Source organism: Staurois parvus, unplaced genomic scaffold, assembly GCF_062004578.1.
Source record: "Staurois parvus isolate SC_StPar_1 unplaced genomic scaffold, SC_StPar_1.0 ptg000304l, whole genome shotgun sequence".
Classification (NCBI taxonomy): domain Eukaryota; kingdom Metazoa; phylum Chordata; class Amphibia; order Anura; family Ranidae; genus Staurois; species Staurois parvus.
Genome location: NW_028318100.1, coordinates 1,535,247 through 1,554,709, shown reverse-complemented (window position 1 = coordinate 1,554,709; position 19,463 = coordinate 1,535,247). Strand labels below are relative to the sequence as shown.

General features: G+C 42.6%; 1 protein-coding gene across 3 annotated transcripts in view; it reads left to right on the top strand.

The window, feature by feature from the left end:
• Positions 1–19,463, top strand: part of MBOAT7 (membrane bound acylglycerophosphatidylinositol O-acyltransferase MBOAT7) — a 598,958-nt gene that overhangs the window by 352,904 nt on the left and 226,591 nt on the right. For all 3 annotated transcript variants that reach the window (XM_089683323.1, XM_089683324.1, XM_089683322.1), the window contains one exon: positions 10,225–10,381. In XM_089683323.1, the coding sequence (XP_089539449.1) occupies positions 10,225–10,381 (157 nt within the window). The remainder of the gene's footprint in view (positions 1–10,224; positions 10,382–19,463) is intronic.

Sequence of the window (19,463 nt, the reverse complement as noted above, 5' to 3'; positions counted from 1 at the left end):
CCTCAATGCAGCAAAGATGCCCCAAAAAACAGCCCCAAAGCATAATGTTTCCACCACCCGTGCTTGACTGTAGGGATGATGTATGTAGGGTCATGGTCAGCATTATTCTTCCTCCAAACACAACGAGTCAAGATAATGCAAGATAGCACAATTTTGGTTTCCGCTGACCACAGCGCTTTCACTCAATCCATCTCTGAATCATTTAGATGTTTATTGGCAAACTTCAGACAGGCCTGTACATGTGCCTTCTTGAGGAGGGGGACCTTGCAGGATTTCAATCCATGGCAGCGTATTCTGTTACTAATGGTTTATTTGGTGACTGTCGTCTCAACTTCCTTGAGCTCAATCACAAGCTCCTCCCATGTAGTTCTGGGCTGATCCCTCACTTTTCTCATGATCATCTTTACCTCGTGAGGCAAAATGTTGCATGGAGCTCCAGACCTAGAGCGATTGATGGTTATTCTGTATTGCTTCCATTTGCGCATAATCACTCCAACAGTTGTCTCCTTCTCACCAAGCTTCTTGCTGATGGTCTTGTAGCCCATTCCAGCCTTGTGCAAGTCTATAATCTTGTCCATTGTGGTGCGATTTAAACGGAAGAAAGAGATTCTGTGGACAGGTTTGTTAAACACATACCAAGTTGTTGTTTTTGAGCACCTTCTTAAATTGACAAGACTAATCTGTGTACAACATGAGCATGAACTCTGTTGGGCTGTGTCACAATTATGCACACAGAGATGGGCGCAGTCATCCATTCTGCTCAAAACAACTACATTTTGGTATTTCTCTTAAACTCCCAAATCAGTCTCCCTCCTCCGATTTCCCCCCTCCCTCAGGAATGCAAGCAGCGTACGATGCTGAGCTCTGCCTAACAATCCTCTTGTCAAATAAGGTATTGGCTTGTCGTGGTAGGAAGATACTAGTTGATTTTGTGTAGGAAAAAGGAGCAGTCAGACAAGTGAGGACCGTTTGATATAACATTTATCGGACACAACGCAAAGGAGAATCTCGCGGCAACAATGAAACCAGATCAGAGACCAGAAATCCTTTTTCTTTTTGCTCATCAGACTTGGAACTGCTTAACCCCAGACATTTATTTGGCAAGTACTTATTTACCTAAACTTCTTTCTGTTATCTGTTTGCTGTGTTGTTGTGCTTTGTATATTTATATATATATATATATTGGTTACATCTTTATGTAAATATTCGTACTGCACCCTTTTAACCTTTTGGTAATAAATCTTACTTTCTAAAAGCGTTGAACTGTTTATATAGCTCTGTATTGCAATTTACGAATCCCTGCCTCTAAAGAGAACGCTACTATGAGTATTTAGATTGTAAGTAAACTAAAAAAATGTATAGTATACCTCCTACGCTATTAAATCCCCTATTGCTAAGCAGCTGGCACTTGAAATGCCACAACCCAGTCATACAATACAATATAATATAAATCACTATTAGTAGTGCAGCGCTATAACTTGTAAAATGCTAATACACATATATATATAAACATGCAATATAAGTAATACCCCTATCATGGGGTTTATCTGTGTCCACTCTCAGTGCTGTGAGAAATGCTATACAGTGAAGTCCACACACTATATCGAACTCTTGAATGACTCTTTAGTGCATGTGCTCCACACTAAGTGCAAACAAACGAGGTGTCAATCCACAGTGACAGGGGTGCCCCCTCACCTTCCTGCCCAGGCCCCTCAGGACCAATGAGCCAAATGATGCTTTATTGTTCCTCCACAGACCGTCAGATCCTCCTCAGCAGTAATGGTGGGACCCTTTCTTTAGTAATGGAATTTAGAACCTCTCCAAATACGTTCCCAGCAAGGCAAGAAATCCAGCATAGTGTAAAACCATTTATTTGCATAAAACGCTATAAACACTTAGAAATTCCTACTCACACTTTAGTAGGTGTAAAACCGCTTTTTCACCACGCTATGGGTGTACTGCATGCATGGATTCTGATAAGGTGTACCAAAATGGCGCCTACGTCAGACGTGACGTCACCGCGTCAGCCGCGTCACAGCTACGACTCCTCGAACGAACGTATCTACGCGTTACGTCACGATTGGACCACGTGACTTCATCAGGATATACGCCCATCATGGGCCGGCTTTCTATTTATCTCTCTCCCCGACCAATTGCATGTCTAGGGGTGGTGGTCTAGCAGCCATTTTCTTGGAGTTTGTCCTCATACCTCAATTTAAAGACAGTTATCCTACAGCCCAAAGATTCTGTATATTCTCTTGCTCCATATTGCTCTTGACACTCCCTATAATACTCTACTACAGGGTGCCATCGTAAGATCCCTCGCTTTTGCATAAAGAAAATAGATTTATTAAAATAGATTTATTAAAAAACATCAATAAAATGAATTATAAATAAATATATAATTTGTGTATATCAGCTAATAGGTAACCAAAACCCCCATTTATTAGACTACAGAATACCACTATCTGCAGTGTATACCGATAGTGTGATGTCACAACTCAATGCGGATGATAGAAAAATAAAAATAAAAACACATAAAAATCATATAATAAAAAATCATGTAATACAATATGACTTTTGTATAATCTAAAACCATTCATAAAGAATATCATTATAACCTTAAACTGAAGTCAGATGCTCTACTCAAATATCCATATAGCGGTAATACTTTTGTATCACCCTCACTGCATCATAACTTGATCATACACGGACCCTATATCGTATCTATATCACGTAAATAGGCTCAGAGGCCCTATTCATGCCCATAATGACATTCCAAAACTCTAGACCATATCCTAGAGTGAAAGGAAAGTTCTATCCCATACTTGTAGAATACACTAATCCACCACATATTACCCATAAATACATCATACTAGTCGTTGCGGATAAATCTCCAGATTACATGTAAATATATAGATGCTATTTAGAAGTCACTGATGAAGCACTTGAGGTTGAAGTCCACATTTAGACCCCTTGGAACTTGTGACCTCATCAGGAAGATCCATCTGGACTCCGCCTGACTAAGGCTTTTAACCATATTACTCCCTCTCCAGTGACCCTTATATTTCTCTATGCCCCAAAATCGGAGTGACGAAGGATCATTTTGATGGTGTGGAAAAGTGTCTAGATACACTGTGCTTCGAAACACCCTTCTTAATATTTTGCACATGTTCTCTAATCCTTTTCCACATTGGTTGCTTTGTCCTCCCTATGTATTGCAAACCGCATAAAATCTCTAATAGTGTACGTAATTCCTGTGTTGTTAGCCTGAAACTGCTTAGTTCTTATGTTGATACCATTGGTCTCCTTGCATGCATAACATGTCTTACAGGGATAAAATCCTTTAAGATCAATTACTGTGGTTCGCTGATTGACCCTGGGAGGATCAATCACATTCTTGACTAATTGTGTCCTCACTGATGGTGCCTTTCTATATATGAATCTAGGTTTCTCAGATATACATTTTTCCAGACCTGGGTCAGATTTAAGTATAGGCCAATGTCTCAAACAGATTTTCTCTATTTTCTTATATTGTACATTGAAGTCCAAAATAATAGGTACTTGATCATCACTTTGCTGTGTTCTATTTTTATCTGTGAGGAGTTGGGTTCTCTTTGTCTTCCTTACTTCCTCAATTTTAGTGGAAATAAATTCCTTTCTATACCCTTTTTCCCTCAAACCGTTTGCTCAGGATTTGGACTTGTTGGTCATAGTCCTCTTCCCTAGTACAATTTCTTCTCAGTCGCACAAATTGTCCTTTGGGTATGTTAAAAAGCCACAAAGGAAAGTGGCAGCTTTCTAGCGGAATATATCCGTTACAATCAATTCCCTTGAAATATGTGGTGGTGATCAATTTATTTCCTTAAATTTTAATGCTCAAATCTAAGAAATGTATTGTTTTTGTGTCTATTTCCCAAGAGAACTTAATATTCTTGTTGTTATTATTAAGGGTATTTAGAAATATCTGTAGGGAATCCCTATTTCCTTCCCATAGGATAATTGCATCATCAATGAACAGCTTATATAATAGTAATTGTTTTGGAGTCTGGTAATATACTGCATCCTGTTCCCAGTGAGCCATGAAGGTTGGCAACGCTGGGGGCAAACCGAGCCCCCATTGCCACTCCTCTAATCTGTTGGTAATATTGATGTCCGTGCCAAAAGTAGTTGTGCATTAGGCAAAAATCAAGACCATCAATAATATAACCTTGTTGTCTTTCTATCAGGCTACTAAATTTACCTAGGCCCCATCTTGTGGAGGCTATGGCTTCTTCATGATTGATGGTGTATAGTGATGAGACATCGGCACTGGCTAGACAAAGTTCCTCACTACCCTGAATATTATCCAATATTTGGATAAGATGTTTTGTGTCTTTAAGGTAAGCTGGAGTATTTTTGACTAATGGTTGTAGAAATACAGTCATGGCCGAAATTGTTGGCACCCTTGATATTTTTCCTGAAAATCAAGTATTTCACACAAAAAAGGTATTGCATTAACACATGTTTTGCTATACACATGTTTATTCCCTTTGTATGTATTGGAACAAATATAAAACAGAGGCAGAAAAGCAAATATGACATAATGTCACACAAAACCCCAAAAATGGGCTGGACAAAAGTATTGGCACCCTTAACTTAATATTTGGTTGCACACCCTTTGGAAAACATAACTGAAATCAGTCGCTTCCTATAACCATCAATAAGCTTCTGACACCTCTCACCCGGAATTTTGGACCACTCTTCCTTTGCAAACAGCTCCAGGTCTCTCTTATTGGAAGGACACCTTTTCCCAACAGCAATTTTAAGATCTCTCCACAGGTGTTCAATGGGATTTAGATCTGGGCTCATTGCTGGCCACTTCAGAACTCTCCAGCGCTTCTTTGCCATCCATTTCTGAGTGCTTTTTGACGTATGTTTGGGGTCATTGTCCTGCTGGAAGACCCAGGATCTTGGACGCAAACCCAGCTTTCTGACACTGGGCCCTACAGTGCGACCCAAAATCCTTTGGTAATCCTCAGATTTCATGATGCCTTGCACACAGTCAAGGCACCCAGTGCCAGAGGCAGCAAAACAACCCCAAAACATCATTGAACCTCCACCATATTTTACCGTAGGTACTGTGTTTTGTTCTTTGTAGGCCTCATTCCGTTTTCGGTAAACAGTAGAATGATGTGCTTTACCGAAAAGCTCTATCTTGGTCTCATCTGTCCACAAGACGTTTTCCCAGAAGGCTTTTGGCTTACTCAAGTACATTTTGGCAAACTGTAGTCTTGCTTTTTTATGTCTCTGTGTCAGCAGTGGGGTCCTCCTGGGTCTCCTGCCATAGCGTTTCATTTCATTTAAATGTCGACGGATAGTTCGCGCTGACACTGATGCTCCCTGAGCCTGCAGGACAGCTTGAATGTCTTTGGAACATGTTTGGGGCTGCTTATCCACCATCCGGACTATTCTGCGTTGCAATCTTTCATCAATTTTCCTCATCCGTCCACGACCAGGGAGATTAGCTACAGTGCCATGGGTTGCAAACTTCTTGATAATGTTGCGCACTGTGGACAAAGGCAAATCTAGTTCTCTGGAGATGGACTTGTAACCTTGAGATTGTTGATATTTTGCCACAATTTTGGTTCTCAGGTCCTCAGACAGTTCTCGTCTCCTCTTTCTGTTGTCCATGCTTAGTGTGGCACAGACAGACACACAATGCAAAGGTTAAGTGAACGTCTCTCCTTTTTATCTGCTTTCAGGTGTGATTTCTATATTGCCCACACCTGTTACTTGCCCCAGGTGAGTTTACAGGAGCATCACATGCTTGTAACATTCTTATTTATCCGCAGTTGTGAAAGGGTGCCAATACTTTTGTCCAGCCCATTTTTGGAGGTTTGTGTGACATTATGTCGAATTTGCTTTCTTTCCTCCCTTTTTTTGTTTTGTCCCAATACACACAAAGGGAATAAACATGTGTATAGCAAAACATGTGTTAATGCAATACGTTTCGTGAGAAATACATGATTTCCTGGAGAAATATCAAGGGTGCCAACAATTTCGGCCATGACTGTATATCGATGTATTGCCCCAATCGGGCTAGGATCGAATATATGCCGTTAACGATCGGCCTCCCTGGTGGATTTTGCTGGTCCTTATGTATCTTGGGGACTAAATAAATCACTGGAATCCTGCATGTATCCGGTATCAAATATCTGGATTCCTTCTTTGTCAGAATTTTACTTTCTACTCCTTTCTTTATTCGTTCCTTTAATTCTTTTTTATATGTTGTAGTTGGATCTTTCTGGAGAGTTTTATAAGTAGTGGTGTCTGATAGTTGGGAGTTTAGCTCTTGTAGGTAGTGGTCTTTTGACAAGACCACAATTCCCCCTCGCTTATCCGCTGGTCTAATTACTATGTTGTTTCTTTGTGATAATTTCTAAATGCCTGTTTGAATCATCTTATTCCTAGATATATGAGAAATCTTCAATTTCTCCAAATCATGATAGACCATCTTCTTATAAACTTCAATTTGGTTATTTCTGGAGATTTGTGGATTGAAAAGGGATTTATTTCTCAAATTTGTATGGGTAATAGTGCTAATATTTTGTCTTGTGGTATTTGTGGTACTAGGTAGCCCTAGGAAATATTTTTTAATATTCAATTTCCTCGTAAATTTGAGCATATCAATATATATGTCAAATTTATTAGCAGCCTTAGGGGGGGCATATTTAAGTCCTTTTATCTAAAACTTCTATTTCTTCCCTCGACAGTTCTACACCACTAAGATTGAACACTCCCCTCCCTATTGGTCTCTTTTTCTTTTGTTCTTTTGTCCCTGCTCTGCATCCCCTCCTCCTCTTGGGGGGCTTTTCATTCTCTCTCCTCCGGGACTTCTTCCCATATGACCCCTCTCTAAAAAACCTTGTTGTGGGTGATCGTATTGTAATGGTTCATATTGGTTATACATTGATATGGGGCTTCTTGTATCATAATAGTTCCTATCATTTGATTCATAATCTTGATTTCTATTCGATGGTCTGTATTCTTGTCTATATTGAGGTCCTTGGTTCATTCTTGGTTGATATTGTACTCTGGGTTGTGGGTAATATGGTTTCCACTGGTTCCCATATCCCTTCCCCTGATATTTATTACTTTGTGGCCCTCCATTCCTGGGTTTCCCCTTATTATTATTTGGAGTATGATATACTTGTGAAGTTTGTTGCTGGTAAGATTGTTTATGCTGTTCATTGTTTCTTACTACTACTGGTATTTCTTTTTTGCACTCTTTCTCTGGGGATGTATTAACAGAAGATGTTTCGGTTGTATTCATATTAGTCTGCCCCTTTCCTTTCACTCTAGGATATGGTCTAGAGTTTTGGAATGTCATTATGGGCATGAATAGGGCCTCTGAGCCTATTTACGTGATATAGATACGATATAGGATCAGTGTATGATCAGGTTATGATGCAGTGAGGGTGATACAAAAGTATTACCGCTATATGGATATTTGAGTAGAGCATGTGACTTCAGTTTAAGGTTATAATGATATTCTTTATGAATGGTTTAGATTATACAAAAGTCATATTGTATTACATGATTTTTTATTATATGATTTTTATGTGTTTTTATTTTTATTTTTCTATCATCCGCATTGAGTTGTGACATCACACTATCGGTATACACTGCAGATAGTGGTATTCTGTAGTCTAATAAATGGGGGTTTTGGTTACCTATTAGCTGATATACACAAATTATATTTTTATTTATAATTCATTTTATTGATGTTTTTTAATAAATCTATTTTAATAAATCTATTTTCTTTATGCAAAAGCGAGGGATCTTACGATGGCACCCTGTAGTAGAGTATTATAGGGAGTGTCGAGAGCAATATGGAGCAAGAGATCATACAGAATCTTTGGGCTGTAGGATAACTGTCTTTAAATTGAGGTATGAGGACGAACTCCAAGAAAATGGCTGCTAGACCACCACCCCTAGACATGCAATTGGCCGGGGAGAGAGATAAATAGAAAGCCGGCCCATGATGGGCGTATATCCTGATGAAGTCACGTGGTCCAATCGTGACGTAACGCGTAGATATGTTCGTGGGAGGAGTCGTAGCGGTGACGCGGCTGACGCGGTGACGTCACGTCCGACGTAGGCGCCATTTTGGTACACCTTATCAGAATCCATGCATGCAGTACACCCATAGCGTGGTGAAAAAGCGGTTTTACACCTACTAAAGTGTGAGTAGGAATTTCTAAGTGTTTATTACATTTTATGCAAATAAATGGTTTTACACTATGCTGGATTTCTTTGCCTTGCTGGGAATGTATTTGGAGAGGTTCTAAATTCCATTACTAAAGAAAGGGTCCCACCATTACTGCTGAGGAGGATCTGACGGTCTGTGGAGGAACAATAAAGCATCATTTGGCTCATTGGTCCTGAGGGGCCTGGGCAGGAAGGTGAGGGGGCACCCCTGTCACTTAGGATTGACACCTCGTTTGTTTGCACTTAGTGTGGAGCACATGCACTAAAGAGTCATTCAAGAGTCCGATATAGTGTGTGGACTTCACTGTATAGCATTTCTCACAGCACTGAGAGTGGACACAGATAAACCCCATGATAGGGGTATTACTTATATTGCATGTTTATATATATATGTGTATTAGCATTTTACAAGTTATAGCGCTGCACTACTAATAGTTATTTATATTATGAGTATTTAACCCTCTGTATAACCGGTCTGTAGAGATAGCGGAATACTGACGGTTAACCAATCATCCTAGTGTATTGCTGAGTTTCCTCTTTCTCTATACAAAAAGGAGGTGGTGGCAGTGTGAAGGGTTAATTGAGTAAATTACCCGACCCAGGAACAATAGCGTCCAGGCTGCAGGTACATAGATTGTAGTCCATTAGCTGGAAAAATCTTTGTGCAGGGTGCAGCTGGGCGTGGCATTGTTATGTACCTGACAGCACGGTTTTAGATTGGCTAGTCCTTCGGTCACGAGTTTGGTGAGAAGGGCTGGGGTCTGACGCCGTGCCCGTCACAGGCCACACCTCTTTTTCTGTTCATAATCTCTCAAATTTTACCAGGTGGATGTGCAGTATTTCACAGATGCAGCTTTCAGCCGCAAGGATCTAGCAGCAGCAATCTGAACATGGGGTTTACTCCTGTTTATTGGGCCTGTTGGCACGGTTCCATTTGTTGCTTAATCTTGTATTCGTTGCTTGGAGATGCCCCATGGTGTATGGATATGCTGCCTTTGTCATGTACTGTAAGATTAAGAGGTATTTTGACCCCTTGATTTCATATCATAAAGTGAAGCATTAGCTACATGACACCCTCCTTAAATTCTCATTGTTGCTCTGCATTGCTTGCTATAAAATTGAAGATTCATGGAGTGGGCTAGGGTTATAGGGAACATGTGTCCTCAAAAGCTTGCTAGTGTACAATCCCCTGATGGTACGAGCTTGTAACCCATGGTGTATGAATACACTGCCTGTGTCCTGTACCGTGCTTGAAGATATGGAATTTACAGGTATATCAAAATTCCTCTGTTCAGGGACTAGCAATTTATTGGTACAGGTGGGGGTTTAAAGTGTTACTAAACCCATCGTGACCCTGCATTCACTATATCTGGTCTCTTACAGTGCACAAAACATTGAAATGCAATTATTTTCTGCTAAATACCTTTTCTCATCAGCAGTATATAGTAGTCTTGTGACTTCTGTCTGGCCGAGCACTAGTTAAAGCTTATAGGAAGAGTTTTCATTCTCTGACTGTTCTGAGGCTTCATGACCCCTGACCCTTTTGGACAGTGCTGCTTGACCCTGTCTTGATCACATGCACCCTCCCAAAAAAAAAAAAAACTCCTAGCAATACACACCAAACTAAGTATGTGCAGAGTGTCTCATAGGGCTCTGTACTATCAGCAGATGGATTGAGGACTGTGGAAGAAGGGGAGGATCAGAGAAGACAGGATTAAGCACCTTTTTACACAATGCAGAGGATTAACCCCTCAGGTTCCACAGTGAGTATAACAAGCATTATTTACTGCATATACAGATTGAATTTACTGTTGTAGGTTTAGTAACACTTTAACACGCTTCTAAAATACTGAAAACTTATTTCATGTCGCCTCATGCATTAGGCTGTGTGCAACAAAATGACAATCTGGATATATTGTGTTACTCTTTCCTTCAGTTGTGTTATCTACAGTCTCTGCTAATGTATTTCAGCTTGTGAGCTTGGCAAATGAGGTGCAAGAATTCAGCCGAGCCAAGAAACAGGAAGTGGCCTCATTTTCAAGTCACTCATCTGTTGGCATGATAACCAAGATTCCCAGTCTGAATGAAATTTTTTTGTACAGTTATTGCTACATTGGGCTAATGACAGGTAAGTGAACAGTGCGTGTATTTTTGTTTTTGTATAATGTGTGTGTGATAAGTGTAATTAAAAAATATATATATTTATATATACTGTATGTATATATACTGTATGTGTGTATGTATATGTTTTTTTTTCTCTTGTGTTTGACAGGCAGAGCCTCTCTGCTTCCTTTTTTGACCAAACAGGGTTTTAAATCGCCACCTACATGAGTAGGACACTATGCAGACACAACTTGGCCCCTCCTATTGGCACTCCTTTCTAGGTAAAAAAAAAACCCTTTCTGCTATAAGCAAGCCAATTATTTCTGTCTAGTGTTCTGGAGTATGTACCTGGTTCCCTGCTGGAACCTGTGGTTCCACACACTTTTTTTTTTCTTCTTTTTTTGGGGGGGGGGGGGGGTTATTTATTTATTTATTTTTTGCTTAGCTCTATCAACAGCCAGTCTGGGTGACAGGCTAGATGATCTAGATCCAGTGGTCACCCCAGTTTGGCCAACGATCGCACCCACACCTTTTAGTTACGCATTGGGTCAGCTGTGACAGCACCATCCTTCACCAGGGTGGCCAGTGAGCTAAATGTCACTGAAGTCCATGTCAGTGTTACTCTGGCCAACAGCCCCCCCCCCCCCCCCCCACTTAGATGGAGAGGAAGGTCTGTCATGGGAGCCCTACCCGCATGCTCTGCTGGACTGATAAGTAGATGTCCCTTCCCTGTGGGGTTCAGGTATTTACTGGGGTGTTCGGTCCTGCAGGGTCCCCCCCACCCCTAGCTGCTGGTATCCCTCCCACCCTTCGCTTCTCCCCTCCTACCTGTCAGTTCAATCATCAGAACTGCCTGAGTCCCCCTGGGGCAGTGGAGGAGTAGGTGTGTACTTCTCTGGTAGGGTTGTGTGGATGTCGTTCTCCCTCCGTGGAGCCATGTTTTTGGAGCCTCCGTAGCCATTTTGCCTGGTGATTTTGGTGGCAATTTTGTTGGAGACAGGCCAGGCTGCCATTTTGCTGGTGACCTTTTTTGTGTAGCTGGCAGCAGCCGTCTTGTTTTCCCTGGTAAACTTTGACTGGTGCAGTATGTGATACTCTTTGGTGGACTTCTCTGTGAAAGACATAGGGTCAGCAGAATGTGGGCAGCATACCGTTCCTCTTGGCAGGCAGGTGGTGTCTTACCTGTTGTGTCTCCCTCTCGTCTGGTCTGGGGGTGTCCTTTCTACCTCTTTCCCTTCAGGGTCCCATGTACAGTGGTGCCACCTGCAGCGGCATCCGCTGGGTGGGTGAGTATCTTTTATGTGCAGAAGACAGCCCCCAGTGAGCAGGGGTTACCCCAGGGGGGTACCTGAAGCTTGGAGCAATCAGGCTGTCTCTGGAGCACTAGACAGATCTCCTCAGGGGTCTTCTGATAAGGATCCAATTGAACACCACCATCACCAGACATCAAGACTGTATGAGAAGTGCAGCAGCGGTGCTGGAGGCTTCTCACTTTCTGCGGTGGACGAAATGGTTTGTTCCAGCTCTGTCAGCCGTGCACAACCCTGGTGTTGAAAATTGGCAGGCGGATTACCTCAATGATTAGGTGCTTGATCGGGGGAGTGCTCCCTGAAGCTTGAGGTTTTCCAACAGCTTTGTCTTCAGTAGTGGTCACTGGACATGGATCTGTTGGAGTGTTCTTCCTCAACTGAAAGGTTCTGATGTTTGTTGTAAGAACGAGAGATTCTCTGGCAGATACAATGGATGCCCTGGTGGCGACATGGGATCAGTACCTTCTTCTTGACCATTTTCCTCCCCTCAAGCTGATTCCTCATCTACTGAGCAGGATAGAGTATGAAAGAATTCCAGCTATTCTGGTGGCTCCGGACTGGCCTCATCTGTGGTATGCCAACGTGGTGCGGCTGGTTACAAACACTCCTTGGCTATTGCCTCTTCAGGAGGCTTTTGAGAGCTAGGTTCTGAGGGACAGGGGGTTGTGTAGCTAGAAAGAAGAATGTTGCCTTCCTGCTCGCCATCACCTCTTCTCAGCAGGTGTCTGAATTGGCAGCTTTGTCCTTTTGAGCCTTTCTATCTATCTCTAAGGTGGTTCTTCATCCATCCCCTTCTTTCCTTCTTTAGGTGGTGTTGGGTTTCCATCTGAAAAGACCATTGTCTCTCCATTGTGTCCTCTGCCTCACACCCCAAGGGCATGGCTTTGCACTCCTAAGACATGGTCTGAGTGGTTTGTGTGTACTTATCTGTGACCGCCACCTTCTGGAGGTCCGACTGCCTCTTTGTGCTAATGGATGGTCCAAGGAAAGGCATGACTGCCTCCTCTGTCACTATTTCCCATTTTATTCTGCAAGTGACCATGCCATTAAGGGGCAGGAGCCTCCCTTTCCCATCACGTAGCCCTCCACCTGGTTAGTGCCTCCAGGGTGTTCCTACATGAGGCGTCTGTTTTCTCACAGTTGCAAGGTTGGTGACCTGGTCATTTGTGCACACTTTTACAAATTTTTATAAGGTTAATGTATTGGCATCTGCGGATGCTAGCTTTTGCCGCAGAGTTTTTTCATGCTGCTATTTAAGGTTTTCGGGAGCCCCTTCAGGGTAGTTAGGAGTTTTGGCGAGTTTGCACACAAGGAGGTGCAATTAAAGGTAGGTTTATTAATATAAAAATAAGACAAGAGTCTATGCAAGTCCAACAGTGGAAATCGTAGCCAAAGCCGGGGTCAAGAGCCAGGAAGAATCGTCGCCAGAGCCGGGATCAGGAGCCAGGAAGAATCGTCGCCAGAGCCGGGATCAGGAGCCAGGAAGAATCGTCGCCAGAGCCGGGATCAGGAGCCAGGAAGAATGGTCGCCAGAGCCGGGATCAGGAGCCAGGAAGAATGGTCGCCAGAGCCGGGGTCAGAAGCCAGGAGGAGTCTTAGCCAAAGCCGAGTTGGTATCCAGGAAAGCAATGAGTAGCTAAATAGGAGCTTTCTGTTGTGCAACAGACAGGACACGAATGCAATGGACAGCCACAAACAGCAGACTTACTGTATATGTGATAAGCCGCCACCTCCTGGGGGGAGGAGCCGCAGAGGGCTGAAAGCATAAAGGATCCCACAATGCTTTGCAGACACCTAAGATGGATGCCAGGACATGGAGCAGCACAAGGTCTGAGGAAAGGTAGGACCTTGACAATCTACCAGTTTGCACATATCAATGTAGGGCAAGATCCTGTGTGATGATTTTGTCTTCCACTGCTTCTAATCTTTGTTCCACTGCCTGCATGTCAATATACAAATATCTAGTGCCACTGCCTTAAGATCCCCTATAGTGAGAGGGGATCCTGCTGGGGGATGTGTTGTGGCAGCTGCAGCTGGGCTCCTGCTACGAGAGTGGGATGCTCTGTGTGCAGAGTGGGATGCTCTGTGTGCAGAGTGGGAGGAGGCCACAGTGTGCTCCAGGGCCTGGGACCGGAATAGCTCCGGTATGCTGTGGCTTGGGGGACCACTCATCGGGCGGGAGGACCGCGATCGTGGGGCGGAGGCTTTCCTATCAGCCTTCCCCATGTAACGGTCAGCTCTCCCTGCTTGTGACAGGTGCTGTGTCCTCCATATGTCGGAGCTCCGGGAACAGGCGGCCATCATCCTCCGGGCTCAAGCCACGCCCCCCGACTAAATTATTGTCACTTAACCTTTATCTTTCTTTATTTGTTAATTATACTTTAAAAAGTATAACGTGCAAAAAGGAGAGAACTGTTTGTAAACACTGCACTATTAAGTATATTTCATCTTGAAGGGTTTGGCGTATTGACCTTTAAGTGTGAGCTGCTGTATATTTTCTGCTGAGCGCTGATTCCACATATTTATTTGACAGATTTAAAGAACACACTGCAGAACTTAATTAATTGACACCAAAAGGCCCCACACCCAGTGCTGGATTCTCAGTACTGAAACCAACATACCATGCTGCAAATGTGCCTATTGGTTTCTTGTGGTCAATTGCTGGGTATCAACTGCCTTTTTCTACACATAACAGTCAAGTTTAAATTTGTATATAACAGGCTTTTTACTATTCACCGTAAAATTACTTTCTCTGAGTTCACTGACGGACACATTCTCTCTTTATTCTTGACCAAACAGTTTTATACTGCTACCTACAGAAGTAGAACATGAAGCAGAAAAACAATTGGGACCTCCTATGGGCAGTAAACCCATTCTCTGCTATAGGCAAGCCAGTTAGTCAATGACCTCAGAGAAAGGGATTTTATGGTAACAAAAAATCTGATTTTCTTTTACATTCATTGATGGATACAGTCTCTCTATTCTTGACCAAACAGGGACATCCCAAGGCAGTACCACAAAGGAGGGGTGGGCAAATAAACCAAAGCAACAACTGGGCTCACCCACAACCCCACACAGTGAACTCCCTAGAGTCCGACTGAACCTGTCTGCACCAGGGCACAAACAGTAAAACAAAACAACAACAAAAGCAATAACCGCATAAGACAACAATAAAGGACGGAGTAGCTGGACTACCCTGTCGCCGGATTTTTATTATATTTTTTGCCCAGTTCTCCTGTTCACCCCCTTTCGTACTCTATATGATTGAATAGAGATGCTTATTAGCCCTCTTTTCTGCCCCTCTCCTGCTTTCCTGTCTCCACCTTCTCTCCTTACCGCCCTCTATTTTTCTTACCTTATCCCACCACTCCCCCTTTTTTTTTTTTTTTTTTTGGTCTGCAACTCTCTGAAGTGTCACTCTAAATATCTGACCTTGTTTCCCCTGTTTATTACTCACTTCCCTCAGTGATAGATAAAACACACCGACGCTCCCTCCGTACATAGGAGACAATGCCTCCCACAACCTTGCATGCTTCTCATATGCTTTCAGTGGCATCTCTCAAAGCTAGAGGTCTAAATCTGCCTGAAAAACTCACAACTATTGACTTTTATATGAAAAGCTTACGAGCAGATGTGATTTTCATTCAGGAAACTCACTTCTGTGCCGACCGTGTCCCTAAATTCTCCAATGCAATGTACCCGACAGTATATCATGCAGTTAATACAGAGGTGAAAGCAAAAGGTGTATCCATTTTAATGTCTAAGACTCCCGCTTACGAATACTGATTCTCTTGAGGACTCAGAGGGTCGGTTCCTCTTCCTTAAAGGTCTCCTCTACAACAGGCCGATCACACTAGCTAACATATACAGCCCCAATATGGCGCAAGTTAGCTTTTTCCATAAAATTGCGAAAGCATTAACAACTTTCCAATCGGGCATTCTGATTTTAAGTGCCAACTTCAATGTAGCATTAAACCCTTATGTAGCCTTATGTTGAGCCTTATGTAGCTGTTGGAGATTCTTCCAAGCGGCTGGTACAATTCTACACATATGGTGTGACTGCCCAATGCTCCAACCGTTCTGGAACACAATTCAATCAATAATTGCTCAAGTAACAACTTACTCCTTAGTCCTCTGGAAAATCTAGTGCCATTATGCAGCATCCGGTCACCATGATGGACACTCGGGGATGACGGAACACACACTCGGGGGTCACTTCAGACTGCCTTTTTCTCAATGATCTCCCTGGAAATGACTCGCCTGGCCTAGCTTGTCTGCTGATTGAGGCCTCGCAAGGTGGAGCTTTTGGGAGGAGTGCCATTAGGAGTCTGGACATCGTTGGACCTGCCGGTGAGCCTGCAGTGACCCCCGAGTGTGTGTTCCGTCATCCCCGAGTGTCCACCATGGTGACCGGATGCTTCCTAAACTGCTGACCAGACCTTGATGTCCACTCTATGATGTTATACATACAACGCTCAGTTTGTATGTCTTTGTGGTAAGCGCATAATCGCACTAGATTTTCCAGAGGTCGGACTGGATTTGGAGTATGTTGAGTGCCTTGCTGTCATCATTTTATGGATTTATCTTCTCTAATATACATTATATGAATTGTCTATGCTCGATTGACTGTTATAAGGTTGACTGTATGAGTCTTATCTTATAGCGCCGCATACCCTATTTATTTTATCTAGCACTCATATATGGAACTGATAGGTGGCACTGATAGCACTGACTGGCACTGTTAGGAAGCACTGATGGGCACTGATAGTGGGCACTGACTTGCACTGATAGGTGGCACTGACTGGCATTGATAGGTGGCACTGATAGGTGACACTGAAAGGCAGCTCAGATGGGCACTGATATGTTGCATTCATGTGCACTGGTAGGCACTGATATGTGGGATTGATGTGGTACTGATAGGCACTGGCACGTGGCACTGATGAACACTAACATCTGGCATTGATGGGCACTGACCGTTAACACTGCGGGGGCTACACTGATCATCAGTGCACCCTGATGATCAGTGCTCTGATGATCAGTGTATATGTCCCCTCCGAGGAATGCGTGACAGCTCGTGAGAAGAGAAATGCCGATAACCGGTATTTCTCCATTTGCATGTGATCAGCTGTGATTGGACACAGCTGATAACATGACCGAGCTGAAATCTTCAGCTCTTTCCATTGATCGGTGATCCTCTGTGTCTGAGGGACACAGCGCACTGCCGATCGCCACGCTGCGCACTCCCAGAGCCTCGCATGCGCGGTTAGAATGGGAGGACGTCATATGTCGTCCTCCCAGAACGAGAGAACCACCTTGCGCCCGTCATTACCTTATATGACGGGTGGGAGGTGGTTAAAGGGAACACATGAGGATTGGCTGATTTCTGTACCCAATTGTTATGTTCACTTCATTCTCTGTCGGTTTTTGTTTGGAGCATGTTTGGTTTTTTTTTTTTTTGTGTATTCTTAATTTAAGCAGTGTTAATTGATGAACACTGTGCTATGTGTGCTTCAGATGTATATCCCGTCAGGGGATACGGCCATTTGCTGAGTTTTATACGTGATCCGAATGTAATTTTTTTATATGTTATCATTGTGCCACTTTTCTCAATACAATTGTTTATGGAAAAAAAAAAATTCAGCCAACCAATACGTCTTCCTTAACCAATTCAATACCGGGCAATTTTACACCTTCCTGCCCAGGCCAGTTTTCAGGTTTTCAGCACTCTCACACTTTGAATGACAATTGCGCGGTCATACAACATTGTACCCAAACTAAAATTTTATCATTTTCTTCACACAACTAGAGCTTTCTTTTGGTGGTATTTAATCACCACTGGGGTTTTTATTTTTTGCTAATTTAACAAAAAAAGACCAAAAATTTTGAAAAAAAAAAAAGTTTTTCTTCGTTTGTTATAAAAGTTTGCAAATAAATAATTGTTCTTCATAAATTTAGGCCAAGATGTATTCTGCTACATGGCTTTGGTGAAAATAACCCAAATTAGGATGTATTTTTTAGTTTGTAGGAAAGTTATAGAGTTCACAAACTATGGTATATATCTGAATATTGATCAATCCTGAAGTACTGACAGCCAATCTAATTTCTTGAGGTCCAAGAATGTCAGAACAGTACAGATATCCTCCAAATGACCCCTTTTTGCAGAGTAGACAGTCCGACGTACTTCATAAGAGGCATGGCGAGTTTTTTGTATTTTTTTTTTGTCATAATTTTTCGGAAAATTAAAAAAATTAGTTTCACAATTTTTTTTTTTTTACATATTGTCACCAGTGCAGTACAGCATCATAGAACTGGCATGGCGGTGATCAGGGACACTGACTGATGACAGTATGAAAAAAATTTTTTTTTATTTTTTATTAAACTTTTTTTCTTTTTTTTAAGATTTTTTTTTCATATTTCACTATGACTAAAGTAGTACAATGTTACCATAGTAACATTGTACTACTTTGGGGAAGTGATCAGTATTTTTTTTTTTTTTACACAATTTGCTTGCTTTGCGTAAATTATAGGCAGCATACAAGCTCTATATAATCATTCTACACCATGGTCCCCTGTCCTTTAGACGTCGCTTTTGGAAAATAACTTTCCGATAATGGCATCTATTGGGCCGTTGCTGTCTGGAGCCGGAAGATCGGTTGTATAGCTATGTGGAACAAGTGCTCACCAGCAGGAGCCAGATATAGTGTAGTAGTTTTTATTAAAACCCAAAAGCACAATCCTATAGCAAAAAAATTTTAAGCACACAACTTGCCAAGATGGCCACCGCAAACTGAACCATACAGCAGCATGACGTCGGCACTCTTTGCTCCGTCCAACGTGTTTCTCGCTCTAACACATCCTCGGGAGTCAACCACAACCCAATTACACCCACAGTACATACACCAACAGTACATGTACTCTTGCTGGAGTGCAACACACCTGGAAGAAGAGGGGTATCTGGAACTTGGGATGCACCAAATTTTCGCCGATGGGAAAAAGTGAGCAGGTGCCAATAGTCATTCAGTTCGTCCCTCGGGCCGCAATTATTTGGCTGGGGGGGGTGTGTGTACTGCAGATTGGGGGGGGGGGGGTGTAGAAAGACAGGAGATGAGGTAACCAGTGTATACAGTGAGGGTGCAGTGTATACAGATACTCTCACTTGTTGCCATTAAATGTTATTGTCAGTTTTTAAATACAATTGCAAGCTTTTTTTTTTTCTTCACTTTATAGTTCCAAGAAGCTGTCATTCGCTCCTCCACTAACGTAAACAAAGAGGTGGGGTCACCCTGACATTACCCAGTGACCCCCTTTGTTTACTTAAAGTGAAGGAAAAAAAAGTCGGGAATTGCATTTAAAAACTGGCAATGACATTTAGCGGCAGCAAGTGAGGGAGCCAGCCTGTATACACTGCTCCCTTACTGTATACACTGCTTCTCTCGTGCCTCCTCCTTGCACACACTGCCCCCCCCACCCCTCTCCCCTCTCCCCTACAAAGAGGGCCTGTCACTTATATGCTATCAAATAGGGGACTATTGGTCCCCAATGTGATAGCAATAAAATCATAATTTAAAAAAAAAAAATAAAAACATACATTTAAAAGTAAAAAAAATTTAGCCTCCCCACCGCCACATATGCAGACAATTGCGTGCATCCTGAATTTTCCTTTTGGTGTACCACTATCTGGAATGCATAGCTGATTTAAATGGCAACAGGAACTGCTCTCCCTCCTCACAAGACTCTCCAGGAAGCCTGAAACTTAAGGAAGAACCCCTCAGAAGACTCAGGATCAGGACCTCATGG